Source organism: Mustela nigripes, chromosome 17 (genome assembly GCF_022355385.1).
Source record: "Mustela nigripes isolate SB6536 chromosome 17, MUSNIG.SB6536, whole genome shotgun sequence".
Classification (NCBI taxonomy): domain Eukaryota; kingdom Metazoa; phylum Chordata; class Mammalia; order Carnivora; family Mustelidae; genus Mustela; species Mustela nigripes.
The window spans coordinates 32768857-32793970 of NC_081573.1; the positions used below are offsets into that span (position 1 = coordinate 32768857).

General features: G+C 48.4%; 1 protein-coding gene across 1 annotated transcript; it reads left to right on the plus strand.

The window, feature by feature from the left end:
* The first annotated feature begins 1456 nt into the window (after positions 1-1456).
* Positions 1457-3075, plus strand: LOC132004730 (metallothionein-1E-like). The gene is made up of 3 exons (XM_059381179.1): positions 1457-1565; positions 2093-2158; positions 2841-3075. Exons 1-3 carry the CDS (start codon positions 1538-1540, stop codon positions 2930-2932), a joined length of 186 nt encoding a protein of 61 aa, XP_059237162.1. The 5' UTR covers positions 1457-1537; the 3' UTR covers positions 2933-3075.
* Positions 3076-25114: the final 22039 nt, after the last annotated feature.

Consider the following 25114-nt stretch of genomic DNA (forward strand, 5'->3'; position numbering starts at 1 on the left):
GAGCCAAAGGCAGAGGCTTAACCCACTGAGCCACCCAGGTGCCCTATCATCTACTTTCTTTCCCTCCAGGAGTGGCTGGAAGCAGATCCAAGACTCCACCTCCCAGCACTGTGACCCTGGGTTAGCTACCTTAAAATTCTTGCACTGTGTGCATTTCTGCCTTTGGGAAACTGGCTCATAACTAATGTCGCCTTTAGGATCGATGTTGGGGTTCAAAATGCTGAGTGATAAGCAACACCCAGAACAGACTACACACTATGTAGTTCTCAGGAATACTGAAAGGGACAGAACCACCTTGCTTTGTTATTTGAAGCCAGGTCCGCCTGTCATCTAAAAGGATCCCTTCTGGGGGTGCGGTGAAGGGGGTGGGTAGCATCCCATACTTTGGGAACCTCCACCCTGAGTGGGGTGACTGGACAGGGCTGAGGAGAGCCCCTAGAAAGTTTCGGCAGAGGAGCGCCAGGACAAACGTGCCCATGCATCCCTTCTGTCTTAGGGGGTGGGGGCCGGGGGAGGAGGAAAGGAAGGGAGCCAGAAGCCTGAGCTCACCACCTTGCTGTCTACAAGAGCCATGGCGAGGGCCCAAGATGGGGTTAGGGGAGGGGGCCAGTGGAGATCACTAAATGCTATGTAATTCTTGGAATGTTGAAAGGGAAATAACCACTTTTTTTTTTTTTCTTTATTTAAAGCCAGGTCTCCTGTCACCTAAGAGGATACCTCCTTTGTGGGTACCTCACCCTCTGGAAACCACCGGGACTGGGGTGCCCCAGCAGGTGTGGGGAGCACTAGTTGTAAAGCCAAGAAGACCCTGCACGATCGCGCCCTTATATCCGTTTGGGTGTGCAAAATGGAGAGAGGCAGTGGTCTGCGTCGGCCACACAGTGTACAGCAGAAAATGGCCTGAAAGCCCAGCCCCACCCCTGGAGACATGGAGAAAAAAGGCCAAGGGACACAAAGGTTACATCCATCTCCTGTCCTCTGCACACAACTCTCTCGGATCGCTCTGCACAACCCCTCACCCCACTGGGAGAGGCCAGGGTTGCACACGGGCTCCAGGAAAGGACGACCCCGGGGACGCCTGCACCGGGTACGGGGGGGGGGGGGGGGGGGGGGGGGGGGGGCCGCCGGGCCCCGGGGGCGGGGGGCCGGGACCCCGGGGGGGGGGGGGGGGGGGGGGGGGGGGGGGGGGGAAGGCCGTCCGGACTCAGGCGCCGGGGTCCAGGAACACGCGGGAACAGCGACGGCTACCGACCTCGGGAAGACCCGGGGCGAGCTGGGAAGCTGAGACACCTCGTGCCCCCGGCGCGGTGCGTAGCGAGCCCTGCTGCCCTCCAGGGACTCGTGCGCCCGGCCCCGCCAGGTGCACACAGCGCTGCCAAGGCCGAGGCGGGTGCAAGGGCAGGGGCGGGGCCTTTGCGCCCGGGCCACCCGCTCTGCCTATAAAGTCAGCCCGCTGCGGCGTGGTTTTATCGCGCTTTAACCCGCAGCGCTGTGTTTATTGCGTTGTTTTGAATTTCCGTCCTCGGGGTGGTCCGAAATGGACCCCAATTGCTCTTGCTGCACCGGTAAGGGATCCCGTATTCTGAGTCTTAGGAATACGCTTTCCAGGCGTGGATCGAGGGGTGTCTCTGGTGTGGGAAGAGCCGGTGTTCGGGGCTGGAACTGAAGTAGATACCTCGAGTCAGCACGTGGTGTGGGTTCACACCAGCCTCTGGAGAGTACGGCAGTTCTCTTGGGTTTTGGGTTTCAGTTGAGGGTATTTATGGTCGTGTCGAGGTTCCCCTGTTGGTTAGGGATGCTGTCCTCGGACCCGGGGCGCTGTTCTAGCCACGGGGGTGCCAGGACGTGGTGGTAAGTGGGGACTCTCCTTACATGGGCTGATTCTGGAGCTTGGGATCCTCCTTGTGGAGGCACATCTGGGACGGACCTACTTCCCCCAGCAGCAGAAGTGGAGTTTCTCTTAATTCGCTGTGGACAAGAAAGGACCTCCCAGGGCTGGGCACTGGCAGGATGCCTCGGGGACCCTTCATTGCCTTATTTTTGGGGCTCCCACATCACCCTTGCTCACTGCTCTCTTAACTTTTCCTGGCAGGTGGTTCCTGCACGTGCGCCGGCTCCTGCAAATGCAAGGAGTGCAAATGCGTTTCTTGCAAGAAGAGTGAGTGGAGTGGGGTCTTCTGTGGAGATGGGGAGTGGGGCTGGGCTGGTTGTGGGGAGGGGGAAACCCGGCGCTCAGCAGGCAGGAACAGGTCAGTGACCCAGCCTCTGTGCAGCCCTTGTTCTGAGCCCTTGATTCAGAAATGCAGCTGAAAGGCTATGTAGATAGTTGAGTTTCAGTTTTCTCTGGAACGCAAAGACGGAGGCTCAGAGAGGTCAGTAAGCAGTGTCAAGGAAGGAGCCGGAGCTACAGTCCAGGTGTTCCGTCTCCTGCAGCCTTGGAACTCTCCAGTCTCCTGAACACTTGGTGTACGTTAACTTGATGACCATGTGTGGTTTGCCTGACATGGTGCAGCCCTTTCTTGTGGGGACAGTCCAGAGCTGCGAGGCAGAGGGCTCGCCCTCGCTGGTCTTGAGAACTTCATTAAGATACATGGTTCTGGAAGGGAAGGGACCAGCCTGCATTGTTTTTTGGACACCCTGTCACTGTGTTTCCAGGCATTCTGCCCTGTCTGGGAATCAGATGGGAGCAGGGAGATGGCTTCCTAGTGCCTAGGATCTAGTCTAGGGAGAGCATGTCTTTATCAAGTCAGGGTCCTCCTCGGTCTGGGGCCAGGGCCGGTGCCGGTCCTGTTCTTAGGAAGGGGGGTGGGGTCTCTGATCCTCTGTCCTTTGTCCCCTAGGTTGCTGCTCCTGCTGCCCTGCGGGTTGTGCCAAATGTGCCCAGGGCTGCATCTGCAAGGAGCCGTCGGACAAGTGCAGCTGCTGTGCCTGATCCCGGGGAGCCCGTTCTGATGTAAATAGAACCACATGTACAAACCTCTAGTTTTTTATGTGTTCATACTACCTGACCCAGTTGCTACATTCCCGTTTTTGTAAACTCTTTGAATGAGAATAAATTCATCTAGATTGTTCTGACTCCAGGTGTCTGGTGATATGATGGGAAGATGGGACTTGGTTCTAATTGGGCTGTAGGGGAAACTGGCTTGGTAGCAGAGTCCAGGGTTCTTGTGGTCTGGCCTGGTTCACCTCCTTGAGCTCTTGGGGTTTTGTTTGGTTTGGTGGGGTTTTTTTTGACTACTCTTGGCTTGGCTGTGACATGGTTTCCTCGGTCACCTAGAGAGTCCCTGCCCTGTGTCACTGCTTATATTCACTCAGTAGTCACCTATGGTGTGTCTACTGTATACATAGCATCGTCTACTGTATACATAGGCATTGGGCTTTCAGTGTTGAGGTAACAGGGCGGTACCAGACTGTTGGGGCCTGGTTGGGGAGAGGTCATTACTGAATGGAAAAACAACAGTGGTTGTGACAGAATGCTATTGGGTGAGTCCAAGTAAGGAGACCTCACACAGACAGCTGCATTCCTGTCAGTGGGGACAACTGGAAAGACTGTGATGGGGACAGGGGTGGGCTAGCTCATCTGGGCAAGCGTGTGAGGGGATGTGCTGAGTTGACCTCTGAGAGAAGAGAGCAGAGTCCCTTGTGTCTCCTCTGCTTGACTTGTAACCTGTTTGCTCTGTGAATCCCTTGAAGAGGTCTAGAGTGCTGCACCATGGTCCCATTTCCCCCTTCCCAGCCCCCATTCCAATTTCTTAGGCGTAAGATGGAATGGGGAACCCGGGTTTTAGGGTTGTGATCCCACTGACCACATGGAGCCTTTCAGTGACATGAACTGAGTCTCTGCCAGGGAATGTTTCCATCCTGGTTGGAATTTGAAGCCAATTCCCCAACATAAATGTGGAGGAAACTTGGTGAAGACTGCAGGGGGTGGTCACCATGGAGACCATATAGGCTTAAAGGGCAGCCAGGCTCACTCTACAGAAACATCCAGTTTGGCTGGGCTGGTGTCCCTGGCCCAAACCTTAAGGGCTCTTGGGCGGGGGTGCGGGATGCTGTTGGCCCTGCTTGTTTTGGAAGTCCTGGTGCCACTGTTAACAAACGTACCTGGAGATTTCACAGCTCTACCTTGGAGACTAGGAGCTGCCAGTCCTCTCTGTGGAAGGGTACAACATGTTTCCATTCGGCCTGACAAACATTGTGATCCATTTTTCAAGTCATGTGTCAAGTGGCATCTTGCTTCAGCCCCAAGGGCCATCTCCCCAAGGGGTGGTGGGGTGTCACCATTACGGCATCAGATTAGTTTATATGGCTGCGTCAGACAGCCTCATTGAATTCCAGAAGTTAGTATCTTGAGCTGGGAAAGCAGTTGTGCGTGGCTGCGCTGGGGCCAGCCTGCCTAGTAGGACCGTAGCTCCCGTATTTGGGTGACTTGTGTGGCCTCTTGGTGCCTCCTACTTCTCATCTGTAAAGTGGGGGACAGTCACAGCCTCTACCCAGAGGGTTGTGAGGTTCAATGTGGCTATCATCATCCCTGTTCAAAATAAGGGCTCTGGAAGTGGCCTTCCCTCTAGGGCCAGGCATGGTATCTGACATTCAGTAGGTGATCCATGAGTGTTGAGTTCAGAGAGCACTTACAGGACTCCTACTGTAGGAAAACCATAATGTTGGGCACAGAAGGAAGAGAATATGTAAGATCTAATCCATTTGCTGGAGGAGCACTTAAGTCCCTGTTGAAATCCGGGAGCATTTAGTATTTCAGGATGCCAGTGCTGAGCTGTGGAGGGTGTGACTCAGTCTGATCAGGACGTGGAGAGAAAACCCTATTCACTTCATTCACATGGCCACGTTTTGGCCAGAACTAATTGGAGAACTAGATAAATAGAGGGATCACTCTTTCAGGGGAGAGGGAGGAAGCTGGTATCACATGCCTGACCAGTGCAGATACTTAGTATTGGATGAACCGATCAGCACTCTTTGCAGAGAAGTAGAAATTCAAGGTGCAGGTGGCAGGAACAAAGGAACTGGAGCTCATGCTGTAACTGGTTCAATGTCAAGGGAACAAAGAATCCACCCAAATGGTGGCCTTGAGGATGATTTGACCAAGCTACAGATGTCCCCCCCCCATAAGATTTTACTTATTTTAGGGAGGGAGAGAAGCCCAAGCAGACTCCCCACTTAGGGTGGAGCCTGATGCAGGGCTCGATCTCACCACCCTGAGATCATGATCTAAGCCAAAATCAAAAGAGTGGGAGGCTTAACTGACTGAGCTACCCAGGAGCCAGTAGAGTACTGGTTTTCTATGAGGACTGCTGTTCATTTCAGTCTTCTAGGGACCAGAGAGCTGAACAGCTGCTGGGAAGAGTCTCGGGGACACCTCCCTTCCCTTTAAATTCTGAAAGTGAACCCTTCAAGGGCACTACCAGAAATGGACTCCAGCCGAAATTAGGTAAAAAAAAAAAAAAAATCCATTGAAAGGGCAAAGGGAACTGTGGGACTGATCAGAAGGATGGAGAGCTAGGCCCAGAAAACAAGAGCCATGGTACTAGGGGTAGGCAAACAGCAGGGCCAGTCCCAGGAGCAGCCTGGCTGGGCCACCACAGTGGGCACAACTGTCATCACAGCTTCTGTAACCCTCGGACACCGCTATTGCTGCCACTGGCTACAGCTCTTGCAACTCAATTCTCGACTGTCCACTAAGCTCTTTGCCTCTTGTCCCAGACCTGAAGATCCTAGCTGGCTAGGGGTGGGGAGGGGGCATATCTGGCCACTTGTGGATTCCCCAGTGGGAGGCAGGATCCTGCAGACACCCCAGAATGACTCTGGGGGTAAGATGCCAGTAAGTTCCAGGCCAGAAACCAGTGAGCCATTCCAGAGAGTTTAATAAGGGGATTTTTTAGTTGGGGGGGGGTGGTTGTTGGGAAGCAAAGAGTTGGAAGAATTCAGAGAACGCTGATCCAGAGATGTGAAGCAGAGGAGGCATCAGCAGGCCTACACCTGCAGAGGGGAAGGGGCTCTCCCTGGACAGAGCAACTAGCTGCAGCTGGAGGAGAGGGTGACCCAGAAGCAGCTGTGAGCTTCAGGTGGCATCCAGCCTTGCAGGGGAGCCAGGGGAACACTCTTGGTGACCTCTTGCTTTCCCCCACCATATGCTGTTGGGTCCGCACCCTTGGCCTGGCTCCTGGAGGGGAGGGTGGACAGTGGATTGGGAAGACACCCAGCACACCCTGCAAATAGGGTGTGCCGCCATCCAGAAGCCATCTGCCCAAGCCGCACCCTGGGAGAATCTCACTAATCCGAGGCTGAATTCAACGCGAGGGGCTGGAGGGAGGAAGGAAGGTGTCAAAGAGGATGGTAGAGGCCCCGTGGTGGGGCACTGGAGGGCCCGCAGAATGAGGCCCTGTGGTGGGGCACTGGGGGGCCCGCAGAATGCTGGTTCGCAGGTGTGGCCGCGCAAGTCTGCCCAGCTCGGGGGTGGGGGTGGGGGGGGTGGAGGAGAAAGTGAATCACGCACAGGTGTCCCCAAGCAACTCTCACCTGGCCCCACCTTTGGCATCACAATAGTCACTGAACCACCCTTCCAGAGCATCCCAGAGGCCACTCCTGGCTGGCTAAAGGCCTACACCACCTCCTGCCCTGGAGGCAAAGCCATGAAGTTGATTTCATCCCCCACCTTCCATCACCACACCCAGAACCTCCCCGGCCCCTTCCTTCCCTCCACGCAGGCCTGCCTCCTGCCCTCTGCAGACTGCAATGAGCAGGACGGGGAGGTTGAGCTATGCTGTAAAAACTGGCTTGCTCTCGGGGCGCCTGGGTGGCTCAGTGGGTTAAGCCGCTGCCTTCGGCTCAGGTCATGATCTCAGAGTGCTGGGATCGAGTCCTGCATCGGGCTCTCTGCTAAGCGGAGAGCCTGCTTCCCTCTCTCTCTCTGCCTGCCTCTCCATCTACTTGTGATTTCTCTCTGTCAAATAAATAAATAAAATCTTTAAAAAAAAAAAAAAAAAACTGGCTTGCTCTCGCCTCACAGCCAGCAGTGGGGACCTCTCCGGAGTCGGAGGCCCTCCCAGGCCTCTGCCCTCACCTGCACGGGCTCAGGGATTCTTGAACCTTCAAGGGAGGAGGCTGAAGTGTTGTCCTCAACAGACTCCGTGGACTGGACCCCAGGGGATTCCAGATCTGGGGCCCCATCACAGGCCACTCTGGTCTGCCTGACACATCATTGCCATTGCGGAGGGTGGGGGTTCGGCCACAAATTGGGGGACCCTGCTCATTCTCTCCAAGATACTTCCTGTGTCCAACCCTCAACTCCCAAGCCATATACCCTCCACCAGGAAGGCATTTAGTGATTCAGAGTCACCCCAGCTGGGAGGCTTCCACAGATCAGCCTTGTTCTTCAGAGAAGGCCACGCGCGCTTCATCCACAAAGTGACTCTGGGTGTGCATTCAGGCTTGCAATGGACACTGGTCAAGTTGGGCTGTCTGGTACAGATCTGACTTTCTTCTGGTGAACCTCCTCTGCCCAGCCCTGGAGAAGAGGGGTTGGAGATTCAGGAGTCCAGTCCAAAAACCCAGAAGTTCAGACCCTTGTCCTCCAGGGATCCCCAAGCAATCAGATGTTCCCCCTTTGGAACTCACACATGGGTTAGAATGGGTTCGGAGGGCATTTCTCACAGGCACGTGCCCTGACCAGATTCTTTGGGACCAGAGACCAGGCTGTGGATCCTGTGCTCCAACCCTATGCATGGCATTTCCTTCATTCCTGCTTCTTTCCAAGCCTGGTCCCTATGTGCCCCGCTACCCCAAACTTTTATCATTCCAGTGAATAACACTTAGCTTAATTCTACTAAGGAGTCTGGATGTAGAATTTAAAAAAAAAAAAAAAAGGGTGGGGAAGGTGTTGGTTGGGCAAGGAGGCTTCCTCTGTGGCATCATAGGAGCACAGTTCCTAAGATTGGCCTGACCAGACCCCCAGGTCCTGAGACTCCAAGGGCAGAACAATTCTGGGGGCCTGATAGCACCTCACAGCATCCTGGCCCACATACCTTCTTGCCTGGGCCTGTGAGACACACCCGTGGGTGAGGTTTTCTTTGGGCAGTAGGCATTTCCTGCCCTTGGGGCCTGCCACTCTCAGGCATGGGAAAATTACTTTCCTGGCAGGGGATCAAAGCTTGTACCAGTCGGATGAGGCTCCTCATGTCCCTATGGGTCACATGGTGCTGGGTCCCCGATACAGATGGAAAAACAAGACAGATCCCCAAGGAAAGCTCCCTTATATGCCCAGTGCTTGGCACGCCTGACTCCCCTTGCAGTGTGCCCAACTGAATGTGGGCCCTTTTCTCTCCTGGAGGAGGGCACAGTATATGAAAAGGCTTGGGAAGAAAAGCCTTGTTCGATCATTTCCCAGATAATACGGAGCTATAGAAGGGTCAGGGGCAAAGAAACAGTATGAGTGCAGCTGTTCATTTATTCACTCCTGGGTCTTTCCGCTGTGCTGGCCAGTGCAAGGACTGATTAGTAACGAGTTAGACAGCCTTTGCCCTCTAGGGGTGTGTGGGCAGAGTCAAGTACACAAATTCAATAAAGGCGGTTACTGGTCCAGGCTGCCATCTGTTCTTGCTCTGGTCTCCTACCCGGTCTCCCTACAGCTGCCTTGGGCCCCTGCAATCTGTCAGCTTAGCAAACAGGGGTGTTCTGCTCAAAACCCAACTTTGGTCTCCATCTGTGTGCAAAGTCCTCACCAGGACCCACAGGGCTGTAAGAGAATCTATCTATGGATGCACATTGTCTCCTAGATTTTTTAAATTTCTGCCAATGAAATGGGTGCAAAATGATACCTCACTGTGACTTTAATTTGCATTTTCTTGATCACTGCTGATGTGAAACATCTCTTCATATGTTTGTTGCCATATGTGTTTCTTTTTCTGAAAAATGCCTGTCTGTATCTTGGGCTCATTTAAAAAGGAAATAGTGAAGTCCATCCTTTATTCAGATTTCCTTAATTTGTCCCTAAGTTCCTTTTTCTGTTCCAGGGAAGATACCACATTGCATCTAACCAGTGAGTGGCCTTAAACTTACCACTCTCAATGTTGACCTTGACCCCCAGACCAAAGCAGCAGTTGCCAGGTGTCTCCACAGTAAGGTTATTCTTTTTGGCGTCCATCTCTGTGCTTCACTCTTTGAAAGGAAGTTGCTTTGCCCTTCCACACTCACGGGATGGGAAGTTACACTCCTCAAGGTCAAGTATCTATATACATATTTGGAATTCCACACAGGAGATTTATGTCTTTTCAATTTATTTTCTTGTTCAGTCATTCATTTATATCAGCCTGGGTTCATGGGTATTTACTTTATACTTTGGGTTATAATCCAGTACCACTTTACTTATTTTGTTGCTCAAATTATTCTAGTCTGGGGGTGCCAGGGTGGCTCAGTGGGTTAAGCCTCTGCCTTTGGCTCAGGTCATGATCTCAGTGTCCTGGGATGGAGCCCCACATCAGGTTCTCTGCTCAGCGGGGAGCCTGCTTCCCCCTCTCTCTGCCTGCCTCTCTACCTACTTCTGATCTCTGTCTGTCAAATAAATAAATAAAATCTTTAAAAAATTATTCCAGTCTGGCTACTGATCATTCTTTCAGTTGGCTCCTGGACCCTTTTGACATACCCCTATCATTGTGGGTTTTCTTTTCTTTTCTTTCTTTGTTTTTTTTTTTTTTTCATCACTTCATTACTTTCCGTTTGTGCTCATTTTTCCATGGGTTACTTGTACCCTTCTTATTATGTTACAGGTATTCATTGTACACTCTTGAAATTAATCCTTTGTCTGAGTCTTTTGATGGGCAAACATTCTTACTTTTAGTTAAACTTATCAAATTTTATTATATAATCAGTTCTTTTGTGGCTCGTTTAGGAAATCTGTTGCTACTGTGAAGTCTAAAAGATATTTGAATACCTAAAAATATCTAAAATATATCTTCTGAAGTTTTGTTTTTAAATTGAAGTCCTTCATCCATCTGGAATAGGGTTTCTGTATATAGTGTTGAGACAAGCATCCAATTTCATCTTTTTCCTGGTGAGTAATCAGGTCCTTTATTGCATGTTCCTTCTTTTCCTTCTTTTCTCCACTGACCTGACTTGCCACTTTTGTTAAGTACCAAAGTTCCATAGATGCGTGGATCTCTGAGATTGCTTCTCTCTTTTTTCTGAGATTGTTCTCTCTCTCTCTTTTTAAAAGATTTTATTTATTTATTTATTTATTTGACGGGGGATGAGAGAGAGAGAGAGAGCACGAGAGAGCACGGGCCACGAGCACAAGCAGGGGGAGTGGCTGGCAGAGGGAGAGGCAGAATCAGGTTCCTTGCTGAGCAGAGAGCCAGGACCCTGGAATCATGACCTGAGTTGAAGGCAGATGCTTAACTTACTGAGCTTCCCAGGCGCCCCTGAGCTCTCTCTTTAAAAAAAAAAATATATTAAAAAAATATTTTATTAAGTAATCTCTACACCCAACATGGGGCTCGAACTCACAACCCCAAGATCAAGAGTTGCATGCTCTTCTGACTGAGACAGCCAGGCACCTCTCTTTTCTAAAACCTTATAATAAGCCCTGACGTCTCCCCATGCCTCTATTTCCAAGCCCCTGCTGTTTTTCAGAAATATCCAGGCTATCCCTGGCTCTTTGCTCTTCATTTTAGAATCACCTTATTATAGTTCTAAGGAAAAATTCCTATAGATTCTGATCAGAACTGCTTTGAATCTACAGATCAATTTGGGGGAAGTAGATTTTTTTTTCACCCTCAAACAGCAGAAATGTATTTTCTCACAGTTCTGGAGGCCAGAAGTTTGAGTTCAGGGTGGCAGCCTGATCGGGTTCTGGGGAGGGCCTGCGTCCCGGCTTGCAGACAGCTGCCTTCTTGCTATGTCCTTACGTGGCAGAGAAAGAGCGAGAGCAGACATCTTGAGCATATCAAACCTTCCTATCACGAACCAGTTCATTAACAGGGGGGATGCATTTCAGTTCTCCAGCCAGGGGTGGGGGGGGCTGGTTTGCATTCGTACACATGAATACATACATTTATTATAAATTGTAATGATATAAAGATTATGTAGCACACAATTTAGAAAAAATAACAAAATATGCAATACTCTTTATCATACTCCGTATTGTCCATATAGTCTGTTGATTTTTGCAGAACACTTTGTCACTGATTTTTGCTGAATACTTGTATCTGCTGTTGTAGGATGGTTTGCAATTGATGAGTAAATATAGGTCCAATATGAAGGCAGGCTCATTGTTTTGTTTTGTTTTCATTAATGAATAAAATAAAAGCCAAGCATTATTTCTCTTGTGTACTCTTTTTTTCTCTGCTCAGCAGGGAGCCTGATTTGGGGCTCGATCTCAGCACCCTGGGATCATGACCTGAGCCGAAGGCAGAGGCTTTAACCCACTGAGCCACCAGGCGCCCCTGTTCTTTTTTTAAACCAACCTTTAAAAACATAATCAGGGGCGCCTGGGTGGCTCAGTGGGTTGAACCTCTGCCTTGGGCTCAGGTCATGATCTCGGGGTCCTGGGATAGAGCCCCGAGTTGGGCTCTCTGCTCGGCAGGAAGCCTGCTTCCCTCTCTCTCTGCCTGACTCTTGTCTAGTTGTGATCTCTGTCAAATAAATAAATAAAATAAAATAAATGCAGAATCATTTCAGGCCACTGAAAGACAAACTTTGGCTCAATTTGACTCACTGGCCATAACTGACTGATCCTTGGTCTATAGTATTGGAATCATTTATGTCTGTTGTATCCGATTGGTGAAAACACTATGCAATGGTATATTACTGTGCCTCTCTTCCCAACTCTGGGTTCAGTGACCTCATTGGGTGGCTAGAAATTTGGGTAGTGTTCATAGCACCTAAATTAGCAAACATGGAAAACCAAGGCTTGATTGATTGTCGATTGTATAGATTAAAAAGTGATACAGTTAATGTTGACAATGCAGATCAAACCTAAAATGCATAAGCATTCCATTATGAGGAGTATAAAGAATTGAGGGAAAAGAATCTTCACCAAAGAAATCACTCGTGTCATTTTAATGAACAAAGAAAGTTGCAACATGCACCTTCTGATACTGGGACCCTCATTTCCCAGTGCACAGTGGCCTTGCCTGGCATCAGGGATGGGCACATGACACGCTCCTGGCCAATCAGAGTTATGAGTCCGGGGATGGTCACGTGACCCAATTCAGCTCAATCAGAGTGGATTCTGATACATTTGCTCCAACTCGGCCAACGATGCTGTTTCTGCTGGGGTTGCTAAGCTGCAGGGTCCACCGCAGGAAGAAAAGCTATCTGAGTATGAAGCGGACAGAGAAGGGCAGGGCCAAGACCTGGAGGGAGTCCTGATGTCTTTGCTGTTTGGTGAGCCAATACATGCTTGTGCTCTCGCTGAAGCCAGTCTGAGCTGGGCTCTTTGATGCTAGTCACGGAGTCTTTGAATGGGCCATTCCAGACTCTGAGCCGCCGTTCCAGTCTGGAAGGTGCAGGGGAGCTAGACCAAGAGGGATGCACAAGGGACCAGGCTTCGGGGGATCAGTGTCCTATTTTGGATTGACCCCCTTTCAAGGGCCTGACTTCAAGTCACTAGGCTCCGCTCTTGGGACCTCTGCTTCCCCACCTGGTATCTGTTCTCAAAGGTGTGCAGAGACAGAGTTAAATGGAAACTTCCTGGCCAAAGTGTTCACTGCCGCTTCCAGTCGTCGACGAGAGAAGAATTAGGCACAAACAAGTCAGCTGCAAGAGATTGGGAGCAGGGTACAAGAGTCAAAAAGGACTGCAGCCACAAGCAACTCCACAGTCTCACTTTTATTGGATAGAAAGCAATAGCCAATAGAAGGATTGATGAAGGTCAAACGTTAATCCCGTCTTACAGACAAGCAAGTTTATAGTTAAACAAGCACATTCAAAGGACTCCTCTAACTAACAAAGGGTGCTTCTGGGAAGAAAAAGGGAAGCAGGCGGTTTTCGTTCCACCCTGAGCTGACCGGGCGTTCCCGGGTGCTCGGCTTCCCTGAAGCAGGCGGCATTCTGTCCTGAGCGAGCCGGGCATCCCCAGCTGCCCAGCTTCACGGTCGTACATTGTCCTTCTCCCCAAAGACCTGTTGTCAGTCTATGTATTTCTTAAGGCCGTATCTAAGTGTGCTTGGCAACTAGTAAAATCCTCCAGGGGTTACAGTTTAAGTAGCAAATTGTTCCGAGGGGCAGCAGCAGTTCACAGTGGTTTTCCTTCTGCCAGGGCATCTGCATTCGACAGAGAGAGCTCCCGCTGGCTGATCGCAGAATAAGTCATCCCCCGATGGCTCACATCAGCAGATGCTTACTCTCCCACAACGTCCTGGTTTTGCTGTGACCACTCACCGATGACGTGGGAAGGCTACAGGGCATGGACTAAGTCAACCCTGAATTTTATTCTGGTTTATGCCACTTACCGTCTAGGTGATATTTGACAAGATATTTAGTTTCTCCGAGCCTCAGCTTATTCACCCAACAAATGGGACTTTGAAGGATAAATAACGATGCTCAGCATGTAGGAGCTGATCACTAAGTGGCAGATAGTATAATGCTACAGATGTGTGGCTTTCCACCAGATTAGCATGGGTTTTAAAGTTTGACAATAGCAAATGAGAATGCTCGCCCGCTGCTTTGAAAGACCAAAGAGCCTTTAGATGTACCTCCAGGGTTCTGTTTTTTTTTTTTTTTTTTTTTTTTTTTTTGAGAAGCTCATGAGTTTATGCATTTCTTTTGCAGTTAAAAATGATTATTTGTGAAATAAAACTGAGGCATACACGAGGTCACAAGGTGGATAAAAACTCAAGAGGCTCCCAACTCAGCCTGGTGCTGTCTTCAGAGCATCTCTCTAAAGGGCAGTCACGGCTTGGCTCCAGACGCTTGTCTGGTGGAATGTGGGTTCAGTGTGGTCAGACCTTGCAAATTTTCCGGACAAATTGGAAATTGAGCTTTTTGTGTAAAATATCCAGGTTTTTAAAAAATTGTATGGAAACTCAAGAACATTATGCTAACTAAAATAGCCAGACACAAATAGACTAATATTATAGGATTCTGCTTACATGAAATACCTTGAATAGGCAACCTCATAGAGACATAAAACAGAATAGAGGGTGGTTAGAGGAAGAGGGGCATGGGCAGTTATTGTTTGGTGGGAAACACATTTCTGTTTGAGAAGATGGATGCCCAGCATTGTGAATATTCTCGATGCCACTGCATTGCACATTTAAAAATGGCTAAAATGGGGGCGCCTAGGTGGCAAAGTCAGTTAAGCGTTAGCCTTAGGCTCAGGTCTTGATCCCAGGATCCTGGGATACAGCCCCAAATCCCCAGGGTCCTAGGATAGAGCTCCATGTCAGGTTCCCTGCTCAGCGGGGAGTCTCCTCCCTCTCTCCCCCTCCCCCAATTTGTGCATGCTCTCTCTCTCAAATAAATAAATAAAATCTTTTTTAAAATGGTTAATTCTATATCATGTATATTTTCCTACAGTAAAGACAAATTGGGATAAAAGAGAGAGGAGGGGTGCCTGGGTGGCTCAGTGGTTTAAAGCCTCTGCCTTCTGCTCAGGTCATGATCCCAGGTCCCTGGGATCAAGCCCTGCATCGCACTCTCTGCTCAGCAGGGAGCCTGCTTCCCTTCCTCTCTCTCTGCCTGCCTCTCTGCCTACTTGTGATCTCTGTCAAATAAATAAATAAAATCTTTTTAAAAATTAAATAAAAATTAATCAATTAATTTAATCTTTAAGGAAAAAAAGAGAGAGAGGAGAAAAGTAGTGTGGACCAAACAGAAGTCAGAGGACCAGATGTAGCCAATTTGCAACTCCTGGTTGGTGTATCCCTATTTGGAATCCCCTTTCACCTACCTCAGTTCTGCTCATCCTTCAAGGACTGGCCCAAATGTCACCCCTTTCCATTCCCCGAGGCGGAAGGTCCGGATACATTGAGGCCGCTCTGCTGCATGCCCGCGGCGAGCCCCTTGAGAGACACATTCCCAAGCCACCACAGCCCCTACACCCATTTTCTTGTCTTCTGGTCCCCTTTTATTACCGCTCTGGCCATATAGGCATCTGAAATGTCACCATCCATAACTGTCAGTTCCTTGAGGATCATAATAAGATCTGTTTTCCCGAGTTTTCGCACAATTCAGTGCTGTAGAATTATGGAGTGCCTGCTCCCTGCCAGACTTAGGGGCCTGGCTACAGAGAGGAGAGACCTAGGAGCCCCAGTCTCACCTCCTTAGGGGCAGAATTCTGTTGTTTGGGGTTTAATCTGGGGCATGTCATCCTGGGCTCCACTGACATTTTGACTCTCGAGGTGGGGGGCTGTCCTGGGTATTGGAGGGTGTTTAGCGGCATCCGTGGCCTTGACCTACAAGACACAGTAGTAGTTGTGACAACCCAGAATATTTCCAGAGATTTCCAAACATTCCCTGGAGGCCAAAATAACCCCCCAGCTGAGAACGGTTTCATTCATTGATTCATTTACCTAGGAAGCACTTTCTTCGAATGAAGATCTGGATCACAGGCAGGTTGAAAGCTGGATACATTAAAAAAAAAAAAAAAAAAATAACAACATAATGTAGCTACGGTTACCCAGAATTCTAAGTGCTCTTCCTCCCAGTGTCATAGATCCCAGCTGTTCTGCTCAAATCTGCAAGTCCTAGCGCCCTATAGTTGAAAAGGGGCGCTTACTGGGTGTTTGCTGCCACCTGGTGGTAAGTTTGTTCGTTGCATGCTTGGAGGGAGTGCTCGTCCAGTTTCTCTAGTCACACACCAGCACATCCAAAGATTAAGACAATTTGACACGCTTTTCTCGGATGCTAGAAAGCAGTTCTAAGTTCGGAGCTCAGACGGGCCCTTGGGAAAGGAGTCTGGAGTTATCAGGAGATGGTATAAGCAGCGACCTGCCAATTTTCTAGGGCCTCGGTTTGAACTTGCAGTATGCAGAATTTGCCCCCTGCTTTTCCTACTTCTGAAGGCCCTGTTTGGAATGTATTTATAATTTATGATCACGTGCATTTGAATTCATTTTGTGAAGACCTTTTTGGGAATTTTATAGTACACTTGGAGATAATTAGATGTTTTCAAGATATCGTAAAAGGGGGGTGTCTTGTATTAAAGCGGTGTTTTCCAAATTCCTCTGGAATTAGAAACTAAGTAGGTCTCAGCTAGGGCCCTCCAGTGACCGTTAGCAGCAAGGAGGTCTGGAAGCCTCAGCGTCATGGCGCCAGAGCTATCTCTCTGGTGATTCACCCTGCTGTCTGACCTCGAGGATGGGGAATATCCCTGAGACTCAGTCTTCAGGTCTGTGCTGCCTGGTGTCCATCTGGGCCTAGATAAAATGGTTATTCAGGACTTGGGCTTGGGGAAAAGCTAAGTCTCACCAGTTACTATGGATGATATTTAACAGAAATGAGAGCAAAGTTTCAAGAGACTAAGGGAATTCAAGAGAGTGAGACTTTGGTCTGTTTTTGACACAGCAGCCAGACTCAATCCGGTACGACGCCTCACTGCCCTGTGCCAAACCCCATAATGACCTGGCATTTCTCTTAGAGTAAAAGTCAATGTCCTCACATGGGCCCACAGGGCTTTAGGAAACTCTCTCCCATCAGCCCACCAGCTCCGTTCACCTAGACTTGTTCTTCGTGTGCATCATGAATATTCTGTCTCAGGGCCTTTGCACCTCCTGTCCCCCTGTGTCTGGAATGCTCTGTCAGACTGGCTCCCCACACCATCTTCTTTAAGTCTTCTCTCAGCGCCTCCTCCTCAGAAACCCACTCCATCCCCTGGCCCAGCTTTATGATAGAGCACCTGTAGTCTCATCTCCCATATTTTTTTGACACTATGTCTATCTCCCCTTAACAGAGGGCAGGGGACTTCTTTTAATGGAAGAAGTCTTGCCGACCACAGATCATTATTGACAGGGTGTGTGCTGCAGCAATCAGGCAGACAAGGCAGACTTGCCAATGAACAATCTCTCTCTTTAATAGGGTCATTATTTGAAGGACACCATTTATAAGCCATTATATAGTTATTGTAAAAGATGTCTTATAATGATGGTAACAAGTTCAATCTTTTTTACATAGTCCATGAAGTGATATGATCATCTCACATCTTGGTTTCATAGGCTTAGGTGAGATTTGACCTATACTTCCCCTGCTTGGTACCTTGAGGGTTTATTCCACCCAGGAAGGAATGGGGACAGTGCAGGGCAGTTGGGGTGTAGTTGCCCTGGACTTGAGATCACCCACATTGGAAAACAGGTGCCAAGAAATGAACTGCGACTGCTGGGCTCATTCTAACTAAAAGGAGTTTAATCCTGGATGTTTCTAGGGCCTGAGATTCTAGAGTCAGTGTGTTGGCTGCATCTCTGAAGTCCTGCTGTCAAGCTGTCTGTCACTCCTAGGCATGTCACTTTGAGCCAACCAGTGCCTGGAACAGTGCCCAGCACATAGTATGTGCTCAGTGAGAAGGAAGCCAGGGCTGGCGATGCATTCTTGGAGGCACTGGGGTGTGAGAGGGTAGTCAGAAGACCCTGGGGGCTCACGGGGAGTCCCAGGTGAGGCGGGAACGATGAACATGAACATGTTCATGGGAAAGAGAGGCTGGAAACCAGCAAGTCCTGATGGGGCCTGAGAGAATGAACTGGAGGCACCCAAGAGGAGAGGCCTGGGTGAGGGGAGCTATCATGGGTGAGAATGATGTTTTAATTTCTTTTTCCTCTGCTTTTGCCTCCCCTCACCTTGATCGCTGACGTCGTGTATTTCGGAGTGGTAGAAAATTTGTAAATTATAGAAAAGAACTAAGGAAATTTCACACTCAGAGATGATCCTTGCAAACATTTTAGTGTCTATCCATGTAGTCTATTTCTGACAATATTAATTTTTGATTATGCATAATACACAGATACATTCTTCTTGTACAAAATTAAGGCATTTTACAGATAGGCCTCGGGTCCCCTTAGACAGCCAGCCCCACTCCTGGTCCCTTCCCTCCAGCTCCTGTTCTCAGATGACCACTCCATCAGGGTAATAATAAATGTCATTCCAGACTGATCTCTATGTGCGTGGAGATGGAGAGACCTATTTTTAGGTGGAAATATATTTTATATAGCGAATTTAGCTTTGTGGCTGCATTTTTTTTTTTTACTTCATATGTGTGTACTTTTTCTGTGTACTTCTATATGTCCTTAAAGAGAATATATTTTGTAGGTTCTTAAACTTGTTTGAACTGAATCACTCATACCGATGTGCAGCTTTAATGATTTAATGATTTAGGGCAAAGGGTTGAGAGGGGAGGCTCTGGAAGTTGATTATAGACATTTGAATCCTGTTTCTACCACTTATTAGCTGTGTGAGCTTGGGTGGGCTCCTTAACCTCTCTGTGCTTCACCTGCCTCCTTTGTGGAAGAAAGCTTTTAGTAGCTTGTATCTTGCTTCCTCAAAGAGTTGTTTTGAGGGTGAATGAGATGATATCAACTATTAAAAACAGTCCCTGCCATGTGGGATGCTACAAACAAATGTTAGAGCTGATAAATTTGTTAATACCTCTGGGACCATCTCATATATTTTTTTAAGATTTTATTTATTGATTTGACAGAGAGACGCACAGCAAGAGAGGGAACCCAAGCAGTGGGAGTGGGAAAGGGAGAAGCAGGCTTCCTGCTGAGCAGGGAGCCTGATACGGGGCTCAATCCCAGGACCCTCGGGATCATGACCTGAGCCAAAAGCAGATGCATATCGACTGACCTACCCAGGCACCCCTGGGACCATCTCATTCTTCAGTGGTAAAATAAGCATAGTGGCCAAGAGCATGGGCTCTGAAGTTAGGTCGATTGCCTCCTGGGCTCAAACCCCAGGACCAACCCTGGGCCAATAAACTTTGGGTGAGTTTCTTTTTTTTTTTCTTTTTCTTTTTTTTTAAAGATTTTATTTATTTGACAGAGATCACAAGTAGGCATAGAGGCAGGCAGAGAGAGAGGAGGAAGCAGGACGCGGGGCTCGATCCTAGGACCCCGAGATCAGGACCTGAGCCGAAGGCAGCGGCTTAACCCACTGAGCCACCCAGGTGCCCCTGGGTGAGTTTCTTAATTTTTAAATTCTTCATCTATAAAGTGGCTTAGTTATAGTCCGAACATTATAGAGTGAGATCAGTGTGCCTAAGTATTTAGGGTACATGCCTTTATGTGTCAGCTAGTAAGTTTCTTTTTTCTGCTACTTAATATTTCAAATAATTACGATAGTAGTTTAAAAAGCGATTTTTCTATTCGTGGACACTTAGGCCATTTACCCATGTCCTCTCTCAAGCTTGTTTTTCTGCCCAGAAGAGGAATTGCTGGAAGGATGCTTGGGTGGCTCAGTTGTTTAAGCCTCTGTCATCAACTGAGGTCATGATCCCAGGATCCTGGGATGGAATCCTGCTCTGGGCTCCTTGCTCAGTGGGGAGCCTGCTTTTCCCTGCAACTCCTCCTGCTTGTGTTTTCTCTGTCTCTGTCAAATAAATAAGTAAAATCTTAAAAAAAAAAAAAGAAGAAGAAGAAGAAGAAGAAGAAGAAGACTTGCTGGGTCATTGGGTATGTGCATTTCAATTTCTTAATTGAAGAAAAATTTTAAATGCCCATATTTAAAATGTTTCACTTAACTATATAGTGTGAATAATTTCCAAATATCATTAATATTTAAAGCACTTTCTTCATCTGTCTTTTTATAGCCATTATGGAAAATTGCAAACATATACAAAAGTAGAGAGAATGGTAAAATTAACCTCCAAGTACCCACCCCCCAACCCCAGCTTCAATAAATGTCAACATTTTGCCATACTCTGCACAGAACTGTTAATAATGGCTTAATATACATTGTAGGCATGTGCTGTCATTTATTAAAGCTTTTCTTATTGTTGGAAAATTAAGACTTTATTTTTCCACCATGATAATAAAATTTAAATGTCTCACATTTAGGGGCACCTGGGTGGCTCTGTCGGTTAAGTGTCTGACTTGGGCTTAAGTCATAATCCTGGGGTGCTGGGGTCGAGCCCCATATCAGGCTCCTTGCTCAGTGGGGAACCTGCTTCTCCCTCTCCCTCTGTCCCTACCCCCCCTGCTTGTGCTGTCTCTCTCCAACAAATAAATAAATAAAATCTTTTTTTTTTTTTTTTTAAGTCTCACATTTAGGTATAGAATACCAGAATGTTTTGCCATTCTGTTTTTGGGTATTGCCCCTCTCCCTGCTTAGCCTAGCACTAATCTTCTTCTGCCCACAGGTTTCTCAGAGGCAGAGCTAGAGGCAAGGATTCTGTGCACATGACTTCTTGAAGGACAGAAGGAAGCAGAACAGGGAAGGAAAGGGCTAAGCAAGTCTGTGAGTCAGGGACCCTCGAGCATAGCCTGACCTTTCTCACCCACTCTGGAGTAAAACTCGGGTACCACTGATTTGTCCTGCTGTGGGCAGGGAGGTTAGCTTTTGTTCCCCCACATCCGTCAGACCCTGGCTGCCCAGGGAGTGGGATGCAACCTGCCAGGCATCTTAGGGGGAGGCAGAGGTCACAGGGTCAGGCAGGGGAAGGTGACAGCCTACGAGGGGGTGTGGAACGCCCTAACACCCACCGCCTGCCTCCCAAGACCCTTGCTGACACCTTTTGATGAGTGAGGTTTCATAAGAAGCATCTGTGAGGTTAAAGCAAATCTTCAGAGCTCTTGGATTAAACTGGAAGATTTGGGGTTGGAGAGGCGGGAGGCAGGAAATGAATCTCTCGTCTTTTCATTTCTGGCTGCAAAACCCACAAACGCCCAAGCTCGGGCTGCAGCTAGATATGGAACAAGATGAAAGATTGGGCCACATGATGGCTCAAATGGAATTTAAGACATAAACCAAAAAATCAGTCAAAGAGCTGCAGGAGGCTGTGGGGGATGGGGGACCAAGGAGGAGGCAGAGGGAAGATTATCCTAAGCTTTGGCAGATTTATGGGCCTTTGGAAAAGGCTGCAGGGGGCAAAGGAGCCTCTGAGAGGGATGGATGGTGAGGTTCTGGGATGAAGCTGCTATTTGTCAGGAAGATAGGTACACACAGGAGGGCAGCATGGGACTCTCCTGGCTGCCTCACCAAGTTCAGATTCGATATGCAGGTTAGGGTCGGCTCTTAAGGGATTAAATATCTTCATCCTTAGAAGGCTGAGGCCTGACCTTCTGAAGGACACTGGGCTGCTGTCCATCCTGCTGCAAGGGAGCCAGGATGGACAGGGCAGCAGACATTGCGACCTGTACCCCTGAGTTGCATCTTACTCATTTGTTTCATTTGATTGAGAAGTGGACTGGACGAATTAAAATCTTTAAAAGTCCTTAAAAATCTCTGGGAGCGTAGGACCAGTGTTCCTGCATGGCTTCCCTGCGATTATCTCGGTCATGGCTGCCCCCTTTAAAGTGTGTTTGCCATAGCCCCCACTACTCCCTACTGCCTCACACCCGCCTGCTTCACTCATTAACAAGATGTGGGCAGCCCTGCAGGGGTCGGGACTTCCCACTCATGATGACTTTGAGAAGTCTCACCTCAAATCATCTTCTTCTTTTCTTCTCGGTCGTCTTTTTGAGGCTCCATTCCCTACCTCTGGCTATGGCAGTTTGTGCGATGTCTGGGAAACCAGGGATGGGTGGAGGCACTCAGGAATAAGACCAGCACAAGAGGGTAAAGATATGAGCCCTGGAACCAGACCATCTGGGTTCAGATACTGCGCAAGCTTGGAAAGTTGGAAAGTTGCTAAAACTCCTTCTTCCACTCTGGGGTCTCAGTTTTCTTATCTATAAAATGGAAATAATGAAATTAATAAATGCATATAAAGCTCCTAGTAGTGATAAAGTGCTCAATAAATGTTAGGTAATACTGTGATTGCTAGCCCGGGACACTGATGTCACCATGCCGCCAGCTACTCAAGGCCACTCACAGGGTCGTGCTCCCACTAGCCATCTGTTACAGCTGCTCTGGGCCACAAAGATGCTGCCCTTCCAGCCATGCTCAGCATGGGCTGCCATGATGGGGCCCTGTCTGCTCCCCCAAAGCCCCACCAGGAGGTACTAGAGTCCCAAACACATTTGTGCCACCTCCCCGGGAGGGACCCCTTCCAAGGCACTGAGTGCAGTGGACCCAGGCCCCTTCCCCAGTGTGTCCTGCTGCCACCCTGTTGTCCTTTGGATCTCAGGAGCCACACATCCCTCCCCAGTTCCAGCAATCCCATCTGTCCTGTCTACCTGCACTAGGATAACCTCAGGTGGGGAGATGAAACCAGGGCCACTTCCTAGGCCAGGAAATGTCAATTCCCTGAGTCCCAGGAATCAGAATCTCTGAGGTCAGGGATGGGGATTCACACACACACGCACACATGCACAGTTTTTGAGATAAAATTAAATTCACATTCAGTAAAAGGCACAAATCTGTGCCACCTAGGTTTGGCAAGATGGACACCCCCATGTATCCCATTCCTCAGTCAAGAAAGACGGAATATAGCCATCCCCCAGCGGTTCCCATCTTCCCCCTTGTAAGACATGCACTGCCCTTTCCCACCCACTGTTCTGATTTCCCTTTGTTTTTTTTTTATTTATTTGACAGAGAGGGAGATCACAAGTAGGCAGAGAGTCAGGCAGAGAGAGGTGGGGAAGCAGGCTTCCCGCTGAGCAGAAAGCCTGGTGCAGGGCTCCATCCCAAGATCCTGAGACCATGACCTGAGCCGAAGGCAGAGGCTTAACCCACTGAGCCACCCAGGTGCCCCCACTGTTCCAATTTCTATTCCATATTGGTTTTGTCTGCTTATGAGCTTCAAGTTGATGGCATCGTATGCTATGTGCTGCTTCTAGCTTCTTTTCTCAGCCCAGTGTTTGAAATTCATCTATATTGTTGCATGTTTCCCTGGTTGGTTCCTTTTTCTCTCTGAGCGCCATTCAACTGTGTGCACGCACCACCATTTCCTTGTCTTTTTCTTGATCGAAGTTTCCAGTTCGGGGCTGTTACGGAGAAAGCTGCTATGAGCATTCTTGTACAAGGCGTCCTGTGGACATACGCTTGCATCTCTCCTGGGTAGAAACCTAGCAGTGGGATTGCTGGGCCTTTAATCGACTCTGCCAAACTGCTTTCCAAAGCGGTTGTAGCATTCTGTACTCTCACTAGCCAAATGTGAGCATTCCGGTTGCTTCCTATTCTTGCCAGCACTGGTGTTGTCAGGCTTTGAAATTGTAGCCATTCTGGTGGGTGTGAAGTAGTATCTCATTGTGGTTTTTAATTTAGATGTCTCTGATGACTAAGGAGATTGTCTTTTTTTTTTTTATTGGCATGTCATAAAGTGCCCATGTAAGTCTTTTGACCATTTGTAAAAACAAGGCTATTTTTTTTTTTATTGTTAGCTTGCAGAAGTTCTTTATGTATTCTAGATATGTGTCCTCTGCTGTATATCTGTATTGGAAAAATGTCCTTAAGTCTGGGGCTTGCCTTTTCATTTTCTTTTTTTTTAAGATTTTATTTTATTTATTTGACAGAGAGAGAAATCAGAAGTAGGAAGAGAGGCAGACAGAGAGGGAGAAGCAGGCTCCCTGCTGAGCAGAGAGCCCGATGTGGGGCTTGATCCCAGGACCCTGAGATCATGACCTGAGCCAAAGGCAGAGGCTTAACCCACTGAGCCCCCCAGGTCCTCCAGCCTTTTCATTTTCTTAATGGTATCTTTGGATCATCAGAATCTTAGTGGTTGATGAAAACCAATGGGTTCTCTCGTTCCTTTTGATTAGGGCGTGTTTTCTAAGAATCATTGCTTCTTGACCATATTTTTACCAGATCATGGTGCATTGTTGGGTATTTTTCATCACAGGCATCATTCCTCCTAATGCGCGCACACACACACACACACGCACACATGCACACACGCACACACTCCTGCCACATGGCACAAGGACCTCAGAACTTAAGTATCTATGATATGATGGGTCAGAGGCAATGGGTTTTCCCCCAATATCCATGCCCCCTTCTTTTTAGTAATAAAGATTCAATTATCTGGGACATGTGCCTCCAGTTAAGAAATTTCCAAGCCTGTCTTGCAACCAGAGGTAACCAATGTAAGTAAGTTTTGTCCAATGACTAGTAAATGGAAGTGGATCTAAAACTTCAGAGGGGCACTTGGGTGGCACAGCTGGTTAAGTGTCCAACTCTTGATTTCAGGTCATGATCTCAGGGTCATGGGATTAAACCCCACATTGTTTCCTTGCTCAGTGGGGAGTCTGCTGGATAATTCTCTCTCTCCCCCTCTGTCACTCCTTCCCCTACCTAAAATAAATAAATAAGCCTTAAAAAAAAAAACAACTTAGAAATATATTCTTCAAGAGGATGAAGTGCTCCTTCAGGTTTCTGTCCTCCTTCTTGCTGGCTGGAACCTGGGCATAAGAGCTGGAGCTTAAGCAACCATTTTGGGCAGTGAGGCAGGATGCTAAGGTTGCTAGAGAAAGAATGTAGAAGGACCCTGGGTGCTCGATGACTCAAGAGCTACCATCTCATCTGCATGGCCGCTCTTCAGACTTCTCTTAATGTGAAAGAGAAATGATGTATTATCTTGCTCAAGCCAATAGGTGCTGCTGTTGTTATCATTATTATTTTTTGTTTGTTTTATGCAGTTGAATCAATACTAACACTTGCCTGTTTTCCTGGTTGGGGAAGGGGGAAGGTCAACTTTTCATTCTTTGGTTAATGGACATGACAAAAAAAAAAAAAAAAAAAGACACCAAGCAATTTCTCTGTAGCATTTCTACAACCTTCACATGTTTCCTCTTATGGTCTCAGTGCACCCTGCTAGGTGGGTTGGACCTGCATAAGCATTACTGACTCCCCCTGAGACATGACGGGGGCTGAGATTCAGAAGGCAAAACATCTTGCCCCCTGCCCCAAACAGGCCACAGGTAGAATTCAGGTCCCCTGACCTTTTCCTCAGGGCATCCTGCGAATACCTGGGAACCACAATGGTACAATAAGGCCTGGAAATGAAGTACCTCAGGGGGTAAAGGTGAAATCCTGCTCCCCCATTCACAGAGGGGTGTGCCGGGGCCAGGACTGGGGA